Source organism: Protomyctophum parallelum (genome assembly GCF_964188405.1).
Source record: "Protomyctophum parallelum genome assembly, chromosome: 4".
In the NCBI taxonomy this organism is placed as follows: domain Eukaryota; kingdom Metazoa; phylum Chordata; class Actinopteri; order Myctophiformes; family Myctophidae; genus Protomyctophum; species Protomyctophum parallelum.
Window position 1 is genome coordinate 32,560,427 of NC_139700.1, and position 15,159 is coordinate 32,575,585.

Consider the following 15,159-nt stretch of genomic DNA (forward strand, 5'->3'; position numbering starts at 1 on the left):
ACAGTTAATTATAATTTATATTTTCCAATAAATATCTCATATCAAATGTGTGTCCCACTGTTCACTGCTCACTGTTCACCTCACCGAATTTAGCCCAAGGAGTTTGACCCCTAGTTTGGCCATAGACCCCCTAGTTTGGCCATAGCCACTTGCCCAAATGTGCTGACCTCATCACATCTGTGATGGTGGCTATGGCCGTTTTTAGCCAACGTAGTGTTTTTTGTGCAAAACGAATGCTTGGAATGGATTCAGAATCATGAAAAGCTCCTAGTTTGACATGCCACATGCTACTTAAAGCATAATGAAATTTAGAACATTTAGCCTTATATTGGTTGTTGATGGTAGCCAACTTTCAGCAGCTGTCAAAAATGCCCCTAGGGTGGTTCAATAGCAACTAATGTGGGATATGTTAGTAGACACCTTTACAAACACATTGGTGAAGAACATTCTTGGTAAGAAATGTATTCACTGATTTGACATCATTCTGATAATATTCCCTGACTAAATTGGTAAAATAATAGCAGGTCCACCATTTCTGAAAATGTCTACCATGGTCACAGGATGAATCTAAATAGTACAACTGTATTCCTCATCCTTGAAAATGTATGATTAGTCACCAGAATGAAGATCCTAGGTGGTGTAGAACTTGAGTTATTGGGAAATAACAGAAAGTTGGCGGCCATTTTGAAATATTTCTACCATGGTCACAGGACAAATCTAAATAGTACCAATGTATCCCACATCCTTGAAAATGTATGATTAGTCACCAGAATCAAGATCCTAGGTGGTGTAGAACTTGAGTTATTGTAAAATAACAGCAGGTGGCGGCCATTTTGAAAAATGGTCACAGGGCAAATCTAAATAGTACCACTGTATTCCTCATCCTTGAAAATGTGGGATTAGTCACCAGAATCAAGATCCTAGGTGGTCTAGAACCTAAATCAGTTCAACTTGTCAACTCCGTCAGATGTTCGTCAACTCCGTCAGACGTTGGTCCCGTGATGTTTTTGTTAATTTCCAAAGAAATAGACGATTCGATGTCAAATCTTTTGTGCTTATGTATTGAAACACCAACTGAAATGATACGTAATGATGGTTTTTTTTTTTTACATGGTTTTCATGTTATAATATTGAAAATAAAGGTTGAAATGACGGATTTGAGAAATGTTATATTCCTTAATAGTGTGATATTGGAACAAAACAATATTAAAAGAATTGTATTACTTAACTTGATTACTGAAAGCCATTATAAGATAACTGAGGACTTTATATTATTGTTGAAATTATCAAATTAAAATAAAAGGGATTTTAGTGTGTCTGACGGAGTTGACATGAATCAGTTATGAAGTGCATAAATGTCCCATTTTAGAAAGAAATGTTATGCGAAAAACCTGTTCCTTCTCAATATTGGTAGTTGAGACCTGTGTCTACAAATACATCCATTTGATTTGAATGTATCTTAAAAAAATAATAATCTGATTTTGAAAAAAGTTTTGTCCCTTATCTCAAGAATGGGTGACACACATATGTATATAGATAGGCCTATACACCGTATATCTAGGTGTGCCCCGAGATCTTTAGGCTATGAAAAGTGTGCCCTGGGACAAAAAAGTTTGGGAAACGCTGTCATAGGGACGCCAGGCTGAACGTTCTTGTTGTGGACTGCACTTTATAGCTGGGAAAACATATTTGCTTTGCACCATACCCCACAATACATAAACCATCATTAATGAATAATCCATGAAGACTATAATCTACTAATAAATCTAGTATTTGTGACCTCCTTAAATGTAACACTTCAACTTAACTTTTCCAGCATGTTGAGAATGTTTTGTTTTGTTTGCATCAGTTCTGTGCATTAAATGAAGGCGAAACATCATTGTTTCCATGGGGCTAAATTAGGATTTTTGTAATTATTATATTTTATAGTGTGGCTCTACTAGAGGCTAGCCGTCTATAAGAGTGTTGGTGGTTCAAAAGCACAGAATCACCAATTAAAAACTCAAAAACGGATTAGGCACACTGGCACACACAAAACAGCCGTAGCTGGTTTCCATTGTGTGTGTCTTGAGCAAACCTCAAACCGGACCAATCTAATTTGGCGAGGTGTCAGGTGGTGTGTGGGGTACTTTGTGGTTCTCATAGTGGGGTCCGTAGTGTGTTCCAGGGACAGATGGGGGTTCATTGAGGGAGTTCCAAATGGACCGTTACAGGTCTGTAACTCTACACTCTGAGTTATGGGGGTCCTTGAAGTAAAACAACCCCCCCCCCCCCCCAAAAAAAAAAGATAGATCAGTACTATAGTTCTTCATCCTTGATGGTTCATTGACCTCAGCTGGTCGCTCGTCATCCTTCTCCCCGCTATACCTTACATGACAGCTGTCACCTCCCAATACGCACAGCCCCTCTCACCGTTGTCTGTGATGTCCCCCCCACCCCTCAGGCCCTGACTGGTACCTGAACAAGGTGAGGCTGGAGATCAGCGATGTCAACGACAACGTGCCGGTGTGGAGCATGGAGCCGTACCCGTACCTGACCGTGGCGTCCCCCAAGGCGCCCCCGGGCATGGCGGTCTACCAGCTGCACGCGCGTGACCCAGACCAGGGCAGCAGCGGAGAGGTGGAGTACTTCCTGTCTGATGGTGAGGATTTGTAGTGCACTTCACTACACACGTTATTAGGGCTGGGTTATATTATGAGGACCAAATCAATGCTTCGATCATCGTTAAACCCTGAGCGGCATAAACGGAGGTCTCCGTCCTATCAAATAATTACGCTCAGTGCTCAGGACGGAGATTAATCACAGGACGGAACATTAATGATATCATATCTGAGCACACCGCTCCACAGGCTGGGAGCGCACACACACACACACACACACACACACACACACACACAAACGCATACGTATATTCCAGAGTTCACTTTGTAATAATTGATGCAAATAAAAAGTAGTGTGATTTATTTTTTAGATTAATCAAGTTTAAGGGGCCGGTAGCCCAGATCGATTCATGACAACGTAACGCCCCCGGTTCGATTTAGTCTGAGTTCGACCTGAGTCTGCCTTTATTTTCCTGTCTCTCTCTTTCAATTATCTAACTAAGGCCCCCGAAAACCTCTCTCTCAAACAAAATGGAAAAACGATCACATTTAAATAATTCAATCCTCAGTTTCCCCCAGGTTTGTCTGGCTTATACTGCCATGACCTTAAAATATTTACCATGAAGGGCATTCAGAGCCTTGTGTGTTATGATGATTGGTGGACAAGAGAAAATATTTAGTGAAAGAGGAATACACTCTTCACCTATGAACCTCTCTGCGGATGTCAATGTTTCTGCTCCGTCTGCCTGTACACTGGTGGGTCAATGTATTATAGAACACATCCTTGACCTACAGTATGATCATAATGTTGAACATTATAGCAGGGGGTTGTAGCAACTCATAATGTAATAACTGCTCATAATGTAATAAGGGCTCATAATGTAATAATGTAAATGTAATAAAAAGTCATAATGTAATAATCAGCTCATAATGTAATAATAAAAAAGAGCGCATAACGTAATATCAGATTTTTCTATAATTTAATAATGTAATAAGGTGTTACATTATGAACGAACACATAGCAGCTCATAATGTAATGAAAGTTCATAATGTAATAATGGCCCATGAGAAAAGTCTTACACTGTCTTATTTATTACCTCTGTTGACAAATGTAGATTTCCTTATGGCCCATATTGTTGAGAAAATCATACTGTCAAATGTATTACCTCTATTGACAAAGGTAGACTTTCTTAAGGCCCATATTGTTGAGAAAAGTCTTACACTATCATATTTATGACCTGTATTGACATTATGTACAAAATGTATCATGGCCACTGTTGGCCAGTGATCAGTGTCATTATCAGTAGGCTGTGTGTGGCATTGCACGCGTGCATGCAGGCCCACCCACTGCTGGTCAGGCCCACCCAAAACTGCAGTTCTGGCTTCGCCACTGACTTCTCTTATCAAGTACAGTATAGTACGAGTACAGTTTGACTACATACTTGTAGGTCTACAGTACAGTACAGTACAGTACAGTACAGTACAGAAGTACTTGTACAGTATGATTACAGTACACTACGTGTACAGTATGCATACAGTACAGTACAGAGTACAGTAGGCTACAAGTACAGTAGAGTACAGTACAGTGTGAGTACAGTATGACTACATACTTGTACTGTACAGTACAGCACAGAGTACAGTACAGTACAGTACACTGACGACTAACTACAACACTAGCACAGAGTACAGTACGAGTACAGTACAGAGTATAGTGAGGTACACTGATCACTTTTTCCAAAAATAATCAAAGTACATTACAGAGCACAGTACAGTACAGAGTACTGTGCAGTAACTAGGGATGTCCCGATCACGTTTCTTTTGCTCAGAATCATGAAAGCCCCCTAGTTGGCCATAGACCCCTAGTTTGGCCATATACCCCCTAGTTTGGCCATAGCCACTTGCCCAAATATGCCCAAATGTGCTGACCTCATCACATTTGTGATGACGGCTATGGTCATCTTTAGCCCAAGGAGTGTTTTTCATGTAAAACGAATGCTTGGAATGGATTCAGAATCATGAAAACACCCTAGTTTGACACGTCACATGCTACTTAAAGCATAATGAAGCATAATGCAAATCGAAAACTGGCTTTCGATGGTGACGTAATAAAGATATGTTTCAGTATCGGGTGGATTAAAGGTATGTAATCTGAAACCTACCTTTATTATGTCACCATCGAGAGCCAGTTATACCCTGGCATTGGTACATAGCTTCATTACGTCACTCTCAAATCATGCAGCCACGCCATACGCTTCAGAGCACCGGACAAACAACTTTACTTTACCTTGGGGGGACTGCTGTTCACCAGCATACTTTACCCAAATGTTTAAATAATCGTTCAGGTATTTGTAACCATTAACTTTACAAAGTACACTATATTATAGTGTACTTGCCAGCCTCAACATTTCTAACATAAAAACTTTAGGGTACTCAAAATGTCCGGGTTCACAATGGGGCTCAGGGCCGGATTTAACAATCATGGGGATCTAAGCAAAGGATTGTCAGGGGGCCCTTGCGTCGCGCGCACGCGGAAGATTGGCCGTGTGTGCTTTGCGCGTGCACGCAACACGGCATAGCATACTACCAGGCAAAACGGCATAGCAGACAAAGTACAGTGTGAGCTCCCCCCACGCCCCAACTGTACAATGCATGTACTGAAAAAACCTGTGCCATTAGCTCAATCTCAAGGACGTGCACAGGGATTTGGAGGGGCAGGGGCCGAAATCTGAGAAGGGCACTTTAGGGGTGCTAGACACATTTTGCGGGGGTATCAGTATTGAGCAAGATATGAACATTGAGTAAATAAGCATCTGTCATATTTTGTCAATGATTTTATCAATCAGTACAAAGCTATATTATTGAGCAAGATAAACATCAATTCCCTGATGAGATCATAGAAAACAAATAGGCTAATTAAGAAGATGCCATTACTATGCCAGTGCAAAACAAATACATTCACTGATTCACATTCATGTAATACTTATAATATAATTATTTAAAGCAACACAGAAGCTTTAGATAAAGTATGAGGAAATGTTGACTTTTTTCATCAGGAACAATATGGGCATTCGGGAATAAAGTGCTTTAACTTAAAACATGTGGCCACTGTGGCTGCCTCACTGCTTTTAGTGCACTAAACAAACAGTCCATAGACTGTTCCCTAAAGTGCTCTAACAATCAAAGTCCATAGACTGTGATATAGAGAAGACAACTACTGTACCAAATTTCTTAAACGTGCCTGACTGTCAAGCAAGCTGTCACAGGAGGGGTCTCTGGGGCTGACACTGTCTGATGATCTATGAGCAATTTAACATGTCTATATATTACTGTACAACGTTGACGAATAACGATGGAAAACAAACCTGTTGCCCTGATCATAACTGATATAATCAGAAACCACCACCCAACCAGTCTGCCCTGCAGTGCAGCTCAAAGTACTGGTTTTCAAAGTAAAATGAACAGCTGCTTGTGCGCTGCGACGTGTTGTGAGCTTGTAGATCTGCTCTAATTCTGCAGTGCACGGCACAGGTGGATTCATACTACATGCAATGCGCGCCGCCGATGATGCGGCCAGGCAGCAGGTTCAGAGTCCCAGAGGACAACAACAGGGAACTCCGTTTGGGAGGAGGAAGTGACGTGCGGCCTTCACAGGCCCCCCTGGGGGGGCCCCCGGCCCCAAACCGACCACTGAGACTGAACGGGCTGCAATATTAGACATTTTTCAGGGAGAACTCTCGGAGCCTCTAGCCGTCGGGGCTCTAAGCAGCTGCGTAGTTTGCGTAGCGCTAATAACCACCCCTGGGGGCTCTATGGGCTGGCAAGTAGACTAATTGTGACAGCAGGTCGCATTTACTATGACATCGGGGATCTCCATCCCTGATGATGTCACGTGGTGTCATGAATAAAGTTGAGTTTTCTGCCCGACAGCAACGATATTATAAAGAATAAGCAAAAAGAACGGAAAAGTTAGGTATCCAATAAAGGGAATTAACCCAGATAGTCTAAAGTGGGTCAAATGTGTGCATATATTAAAGACAGTGAAGGAGTCATGACATATCCACATGAAATATTATCTGTACCAGAATAGTAATGATGATTCTTCCAATGTAATGCATACTGTGGTTATGTCCTTAATATTATGCGCATATTTGTCCCACTTTAGAGTACAGTATCTGGGCTAATTTCCTTTAGTAGATACTCAACTTTTCTATTCTTTTTTCATACTTTGTAATGACACACATCTATATTATGTGCTAAATATTGGATGGATGGATGGATAGTTAATTTGATACACCTTTATTTATTTATTTGTTTGTTTGTTCATTTATTTATTTAATCTTAACATTGCAGTATGAAACAGGACACGTACTGAAAAAATAAATACAACTAAGAATCAAACAAATAAAAACACTAAGGGTTCCATTTTCGTCACCGCTAAACCCCTTATCCCTAAACTTCTTTGCCTTTTTCCTTTTTTTTTTTTACTATTTTGAAAAACATTTTTGAATAATTCAACTAGCCAATCTACATTGACACGTTGTGAGTTTGTAGACTGGCCATTTTAACTATTCAATTTTTTTTACGCGTGCGCGTTTTCTTTTAAAACACTCGCCCACCACAGAGACCCCAGGTTCAACCCCAGGAAGCGCTGCCTCCGGCTGTAACTGGCTGTCTGTTGAACTGCAGCGGTGTTGTTGGTAGTGGGTGGGACACCGGCTGCACCAGCTGCGCTCACCCCTGATGAAGACAATGCTGCCTGTTACAACATATGGTTTTAAATAAATCCACTTACTTGGCTCTACTTCTTTCTCTCTTTGCTGAACTAGTGACTGGTTGTTCGGAGGCAAGCTGTTTGTGCGGCGTATTAGGGTCTCGGAGAGAGAGCGCCATGTTTCTCAAAACGTGCGGGAGCGGGGACCAGTGGGCTGTAACTCTGAGAGTGTTCACATGGATTCAAATAGACCCTTATGTGTCCATTCAAATCCATTTTTTAAATAATTCAAAGATAATAGATAATAAAAAGAGGTCTCAAACCTCAATGTGATTTCTGTCGGATAAATACAGTTTACAAGCATGGGGGTCTGTGGCCCAAGTCTTCAACCTGTGGGTCGGGACCCCCAGGGGGGTCCCCACATGACAGATGACAGTGAAGTGACAACTTCACTTAAAGCGCAAATAACATGCATTTTAAAACGGCTTTTAATATTTAATAATCATATGGTCTATGTCCCTCAAAGTTATTTCTAATGGTTTGAGCCTCAATCACCACTCTGATATAACCAGGCCTTGTCATTTATTTCTGGACTTTGAAAGCAGTTTTAGCTGCAGTACCACAATGTCCTGAGGTGGTGGGGGTGCTGATATGCAGATTATTTAATATTTGAGTCATTATAATAAGGATGCTAGATAAAACCAGGCTTGTTTCCATTCCATGCCAGCTTGGAAAATCAACAATGGTGGACATTGTAAACAAAGTGGAAATGCAAATTTGGAACTGAAGACTGAAGAAGAGGAGGAATTATACAAAGTAGGGTGACATTGATGACATCACGATGAGGCCAAAATCAGCCGAGCTGTTCCTGAGAGCAATTTCCATTAAAACACCCATATGACATGAAGGCCTGATTGTTCAAAATTGGTTATTTGTTGGGATAGAAAACACACATGGGAGCCCCAAAAACACAAAAGAAATAGAAAAAGTTGAATTTTATGTTATAGGTCCTTTAATACCTCAAAGAAGAAAAGAAAAAAGACCATTAGGCTACTGCATCAAAAGTAATCAACAAACTATACTGTTAAAAACTGTTCAAACATTGTCCAAATTGTCTACAAGCTCACAACGCCTCGCTGTGGGCTTGTAGATCTGCTATTTTCACAATATTTATCACTGGAACCGAGTCAAACTAAATTGAATGGCTCAACTAGTCTCCTACAAGTTACAACTACAATTTGTTCAAATAATGTTTATTTTGGGGGGCCATGGCCTGAAAAGGTTGAGAACCACTGGCCTAATGCACACCAAACTATCAGGGTCCTTGAAATAAAATAAAAGGTTGAGTATGTATAGGAGAGTGGCAGTGCCTATAGGGGGCGGAGCAACAGACACGGGGGTAAACAGCAATGAGAAAATGCAAAACAAAGAGTGAGGGCATAGTTTGTTTATGCAGGAGCAGACGCTGGAGACACTCAGAAAGACAGCATTTACATTTTGAGTGTTCAATATATACCTACATTGTGGAGAGAGTGAGAGAGAGAGATAGGATTGGGGGTAAACGATTTTCATTGTGGACACTTTTTTACACATCGATCCCTAATCCAGCATACATGGGCAACTGACGGCCCCGGGGCCACATGCGGCCCCTACCCCACCATCAGTTAATGCGGCCTGCAGGTTAATATCTGCGGGCCGCAGATATTCATACTTTTTTTTTGCTACGACAGTAACATACAACGTGGCCCTCTGTGGAGTGAGTGTGGAAATATAGTGGCCCTCTCCATCGTCGAAGCTGCCCACAGCCCACCCCCCCTGAGATACAGTATAGACTAGCGTCGCAGTCCCTCCCCCTTTCAGAACAACGAGTGGCCCAGGAAATGAATCCCAATGCATTTTTCCCATAGGCATTTCAAAACGTATTTATTTAAAGACCTTTTAAGCGTCGTACGAAGCCAACTCTTGTCGTGACAAATCATGACAACACACAAATATTTTCAGGCCAAACAAAGAATTAGAAAGTAGAAAAAACGGCAGGTTACAACACTTTTTTTGTTGTTTTTCTTCTTTGTAATTATTTGTTTGGTCCAAAATATTGTGTGTGTTGTCATGATTTGTCACGACAAGAGTTGGCTTCGTACGACGCTTAAAAGGTCTTAAAAGGTCTAATAAATACGTTTTGAAATGCCTATGGGAATAAATGCATTGGGATTCATTTCCTGGGCCACTCGTCGTTCTGAAAGGGGGAGGGACTGCGACGCTCTATTGTGCTTGCTGTGTTGTGTTGCCGTTGTTGTAAGTAGTGACTCACCTCCGTGTCATCCGTGCGTAGGTGGAGATGGCTGCTTTGCGGTGGACAAGCGCACGGGCCAGGTGGTGACCATGGGCCTGGCCCTGCAGCGGGACAGGGAGTACCTGCTGAGCGTGGTGGCTCTGGACGGCCTGGGCAGCCGCAGCGTGCCTGCCATGCTGTCAGTGGTGGCAGGGCCCAGGCCTCCCCAGTTCACCAACACCACGTACGCCATCACCATACCAGAGAACACGCCAGAGGGGCAGCCGTAAGTACATCCTCCTATAGGTCACTGCAGTTCTCAAAGTGGGATCCTTTGAAGGGGGGGTCCCCAGCTAAATTAATTAGTTAAAGGGGATATTTCACTTTCAAATATAATTAACATTAAAACTAAATTATTAAAAATAAATGAAAAAAGTTCTGGAAAAATCACGCCTCCCCCTCACGCAGTAGAAGGAGGGGGGGGGCTGTTATTTTTCTATTCGTTTTTTCATTTATATTTTATATATCTTTTTAATGTTAATTTTATTTGAAAGTAAAATATCCCGTATAGTAGCATTAAAAGTCGTTGTGGCACTATAGTGGGAGTTGCACCACTCGGTTCACACGGGTGTGATTTTTTTTTAAAGTTTTTGAAACATTGTATCTTCTCTCATGGTGCTCCCTGCCACAAAACCTTTTCAGATGGGGGCTTATATATCCTTCTGAATCCACAAACCGTTCACAAACTTCATTAGCATGCTCACGCACGCACACACACACACACACACACACACACACACACACACTAGCACACACTAGCACGCACATACACACTAGCACGCACATGCACACCAGCACGCACATGTGCCGACCTACAAACAAGCACACTTCAAATGTTAATGAATCCCAATTTTAGCAATGAAGAGCAAACAAGCGTAAATACCCCGGATCAAATGTATTCAGTCGGGCTAAAGCAAACATTCCACAAAAACAAACTCACAAAAACAAACCTCACATTAGTACATTACAGAGCACTGGCTGGCAAACTCTGAAGAGAAATGTGTTGTCCCCCTGGGACCCAGACTTAAATGAATGAATCACTTGAGCGCAACCATATTTCATTAATAGTGCAACATATCAAATCTAAAAGCTCACATGTGCTTCCCATTGTGTGTAGATCTGCTATTGCATTTTGCATTGAACATTTGAAAATGTTAAAACATTTATGGAAAGAAATGTGGGGGAGGGCATTTTTTATGTAGATCTCAAGATTCTTGAAAACAAGAAATTTGAATAAATCATACTGTATGCCACAGGGCTCTCTGCATTTTCTATACAGTATGTGAACACATGTAGAGGAATTAATGTTGCACGAAATTTGCTGTTTTTAGCATTTACATTTTAGCACAAGATGTGACTTTTCAACGCTTTTCATCTCTCATATTAACGTAATCAAGTACAATTATAAATTAGAATCTAACTTATACTAGTACTTGATTGTGTTAACATAATCTAACTGTTATATTATGTCAACAATCATTACAGCAATCATTTACTTACTTACTCCATTTAGACAAATAGTGGCAGAAATGTGCATGTATCTAGTAAAATACATTATTTCCACTTTCCCATGAGATGAACACAGACCTTCTCCCCACTTCCTCCAGTGACTATTGCAATGAAGTGATTTTCCCTAGAAATGCGGCCTGTTCGAGCGCATGTCATTTTTCTTTTACAAATTTTGGTTGCTAACACAGGACAGTGTGCAACAAACCAGACCTAATGAAAAATGAAACAATTTGTCTTATTGATACGACCAGAGCTTTTTAGAGGACTTTAGGTGTGAAAGGCACCCGTGTGTTGCGCAGAACGTGGTGCTTATCGATTGCTGTTTCGCCCCGCTGGCTGCAGGCGCATTCCAGCGGACGAGGTTTCCAGTACACAAGGTCACGTGGTGTCAATCGGCCAATCACCAAAAGGTCACGCAAACGTCACTTTTCTTTTACAGCCTGTGGTGAAAACAGGGGGGCAGTCAGACAGATATTTTGTGAAGCCTGAAACTCCTGAAAGTTCATATAATGGCCTGTTGTGGCGCTGTCTGACTGGACCCAAAAAAAACCCCATAGAAGTCCATGTATTTGGGCCCAACTTCACCTAGACTGTATTACCTTAATAAACATGGTCATGAATACTTTCTGCTTCCAGTCACTAGTTTAAAGTCTCATTTCTAATGTCATAATATTCTTTTTGGAAAATTATGGTCCCATTTATAAAATAAATGACCATAAAGTCGCGTATGTTCTGAGGGGCGTGGCTACCGTTACAGTCTATGATCGGGAGTCCCCACCCACTCGAATCAAAATAAAAACCAACGGAGAAGAAGGGGGGAAGTCCCGCCTCGTTGTCTGGGCAGCCAATGGCCAGCTGGGCCCAAACGGAGCCAGCCAATGGCCAGCTGGGCCCAAACGGATCTAGAAAGATGGCGACTTACAGTCTTACAATAACAGGCTTCATTTTACGTCCATGTTAGACCCGGGGAACACTTTGTCCATATTTTTTACAGTCTATGGATGAAAAGAACGTTTTTCTTTTTTCCTTTTGTGTAGGAAAGGTTAGAAAACTTGATATTTACTCACAACTCATAATAATGTGTCCGCAACCCAAAGGGATCCTACATTTGGGAAAAAGTGTTGGAGTGCATTGACCGGGCACGTGACGTGTACAGTAAATCACTTCACGTTTAGGCCTCATGTGATTCCCTTTTAGCACAGTATTGACAAAAGAACAACAACAACGGCTCAATTTGGATTCAGAACATATTGGACTGGATAAAAAAAAATAAACGCTTCAGAGCACTGACGAGTGCCCAATATTTCTGGTTTGAGGGGTTTGATCGATCATCAGTCAGTGCTGGTGTGTGTCAAATATTGTTTTGCTGTCGGGTGGAAACCTTTTATGTCCAAAACTGTTACTTTTTAGGACATTATTTTGTCACAAGCTCTCGTTAATGCTTTTCATTGGTTTAATAAATCCCACAGCTAGCTCCACTGTGTAACTTTCCACTTCTGCCCCGGATTTGAACCCAGGTCTTCTGCCGCAAGTGCTGACATTTCTTGATTGAACTAATAGAGCCGGCCTGCTTGCTCAGGGATAAATTAAATCTTGAATCTTTCAGGTCCAAATTTGTGTCAAACCAGAAGCGGGATCGTGTCATTATGTCATGTCTCACCTAGAGACAGGATCTAAAGGCCCTTTTACACTGGCAGCAAAATCCAGCCTGAATCAGATATGTGCCACATCCAGATTGGAATCTGATTTGTTTAAATAAGTCTAAACGCAAACAAGTCACATTGAATCAGACTTTTGGTGGTTTCAAATCTGATTCACATCTGATTTCAGGACATCCGTCTCAGTCTGAACGCAGTAACCTGATCTAAATTGGATTCCTGTGTCACAGATCTGATTGAGGCTGGATTTGGCTGCCAGTCTGAACACACATGTGACAGTAGCCGCTGTCAATAAATTCGGTGCAGGTGATTCTTTTTGTGTGTTGGAGTTTGGAAGCGAATTTGAGAGAGAGAGAGAGAGAGAGAGAGAGAGAGAGAGTTGCAAATCAGATCTGATCTGGTCACTTGCAAATGCAGTGTGAACGGTCGGGCCAAAAGATCAGATTTTAATTGGATTTGACTGGATGTGCACTGCAGTCTAAATCTGACCTTAATGTCTCAATAGAGGAGCAGGGAGACAAAATACAACCACCCCAATTGTACACGTTATATTGTATTAACATACTCTACCATACAGATTGGATACAATTACTGTACATTTTATTAATTAAAAAAGTTTAGTTTAATCACTTTTACGTTGACAAAAATCTAATTCAGATCGACTATTTACCATAGTATAACGGCGGGGCTCCAAAAAACGAACCGGGGCAATTTGAATGCAGTCACGCAACGCAACGCGGGCAGTGGAGCCACCCTTCATTGATTAAAATGGGAACATTCCCTGCGGTGACGGAGACGCGGAGACGCGCCCGGTGGAGCCCCGGTGTGACACAGTAGGGAATAAAAATAAAAATAGAATAATAATATATATTTTTTATAACGTACAAAGTTGAAATATGGAGATACGAGGTTTCAGCCCTGACAATCAAATCTTTCCTCTGTCTCCTGCAGCTTCCTGGTGGTGTTTGCCATTTCCTTCCAGAAGCTGTCCCTCGGCTACAGCCTGCTGATCAATCCCAGCAGCCTGTTCAGCATCCAGCCGGAGACGGGAGAGATCAGCCTGACCAGAGCTCTGGACTACGAGAGCGACCAGCGGCGGTACCTGCTGATGGTCAGGGCCAGTGAGGACCCCAGTGGCCTGAGCACTGCCATAGAGGTTGGTTTAAATCACTGGTCCTCAACCTTTTTATACCAACTGATGTTAAATACAGGAGCGTATACCTTCCCCATCCTATTCAGCTATACACAGTAACAGTTAACACAGAAGGGACATTTCATTTATTAGTATTTGTTTTGTTGCTTTTGTTCCATTCCTAAGCCAATAATGCTGCTGCTTTAACAAACTCTGGCGAAAGGACCTGGCAATGGGCCCCGGTGCAAATATGTTGTGGTTGTGGGGGTAGGGGGGGGGGGGGGGGGGGGGGGGGGGGGGTCATTGGTTTGGGGCAATCTGTAAAATATTCAATCAATCTGTTTACAGGTTAACAGATACATCTGTATGTATCTGTAATGTCTGTAAAGTAAATGACTTGGACAGATGGAAAAAACTTGACAAAATAGGCTACAGCTGAGCTATGTTGTGCTGCTGACAGGCAGCGCATGAACACAGTAACACACACATTGAAACAAGGGCCGGGCTGTGGTAAAGCTCCGCACGTCCAGTCGAGTAAGAGTCTTTATTAATAAAGATAGTGCTCCGCAGCAGCAGTAATTCATTTTCTATATGTTCTTTTGGAATCTGCACCCAGCACACGCCTGAAACTATATAAAACTGTCTGAGTAGAGCGGACCTTTTCCCCTGAAGTGAACTGTGGTAACAACAGTGACATCACTGACGAAACCTTTGTGTTACTCTTCCTGCGACCGATAACCCCTGAAACCAGGCTTTCACTGACCGTCGTCTTGACTCTTTTTTCCCCCTTCTACTTCCCCCTTCATGGGCCCCTTGGGGGCGCTGGCCCCCGGTTGCACTGTCGATATATTCGCCACTGACTGTCTAATGTGATTAATCTGTTCTCAAATCTTCTATTAGCAGCTAGGTGTGCTGTCATGCTCATTTCAGCACAGCTAGAGAGCCAATTTCAACCAATTCCCTGGTCAGAAGAACTACCTTGTAGTAGTACCACCAGAGGGGAGATCAAGTACCTCTATAGTAGTACTTGAGTGGTATATACTCGACACGTACCACAGGTTGAGAATCACTGGGTTAAATAAAGACATTCTTAACACTGACAGTATGAATGGAACCACATGGATCCGTCTGGTTGCATCTATACACTGTCAGAGTTACAGTGAATTTACACTCATGATGTGTGTCTGTATGGATCAAAGATGAAGTGAAATACATGG

At 42.0% G+C, this 15,159-nt stretch overlaps 1 protein-coding gene across 1 annotated transcript in view; it reads left to right on the top strand.

Moving 5' to 3' along the window:
• Positions 1 to 15,159, top strand: part of LOC310857788 (neural-cadherin-like) — a gene marked incomplete at its 5' end in the record, with an annotated part of 256,098 nt that overhangs the window by 53,992 nt on the left and 186,947 nt on the right. Inside the window, 3 exons of the mRNA XM_083763673.1 lie at positions 2,444 to 2,641; positions 9,644 to 9,869; positions 13,762 to 13,966. Coding sequence (XP_083619799.1) covers positions 2,444 to 2,641; positions 9,644 to 9,869; positions 13,762 to 13,966 — 629 coding nt within the window. The remainder of the gene's footprint in view (positions 1 to 2,443; positions 2,642 to 9,643; positions 9,870 to 13,761; positions 13,967 to 15,159) is intronic.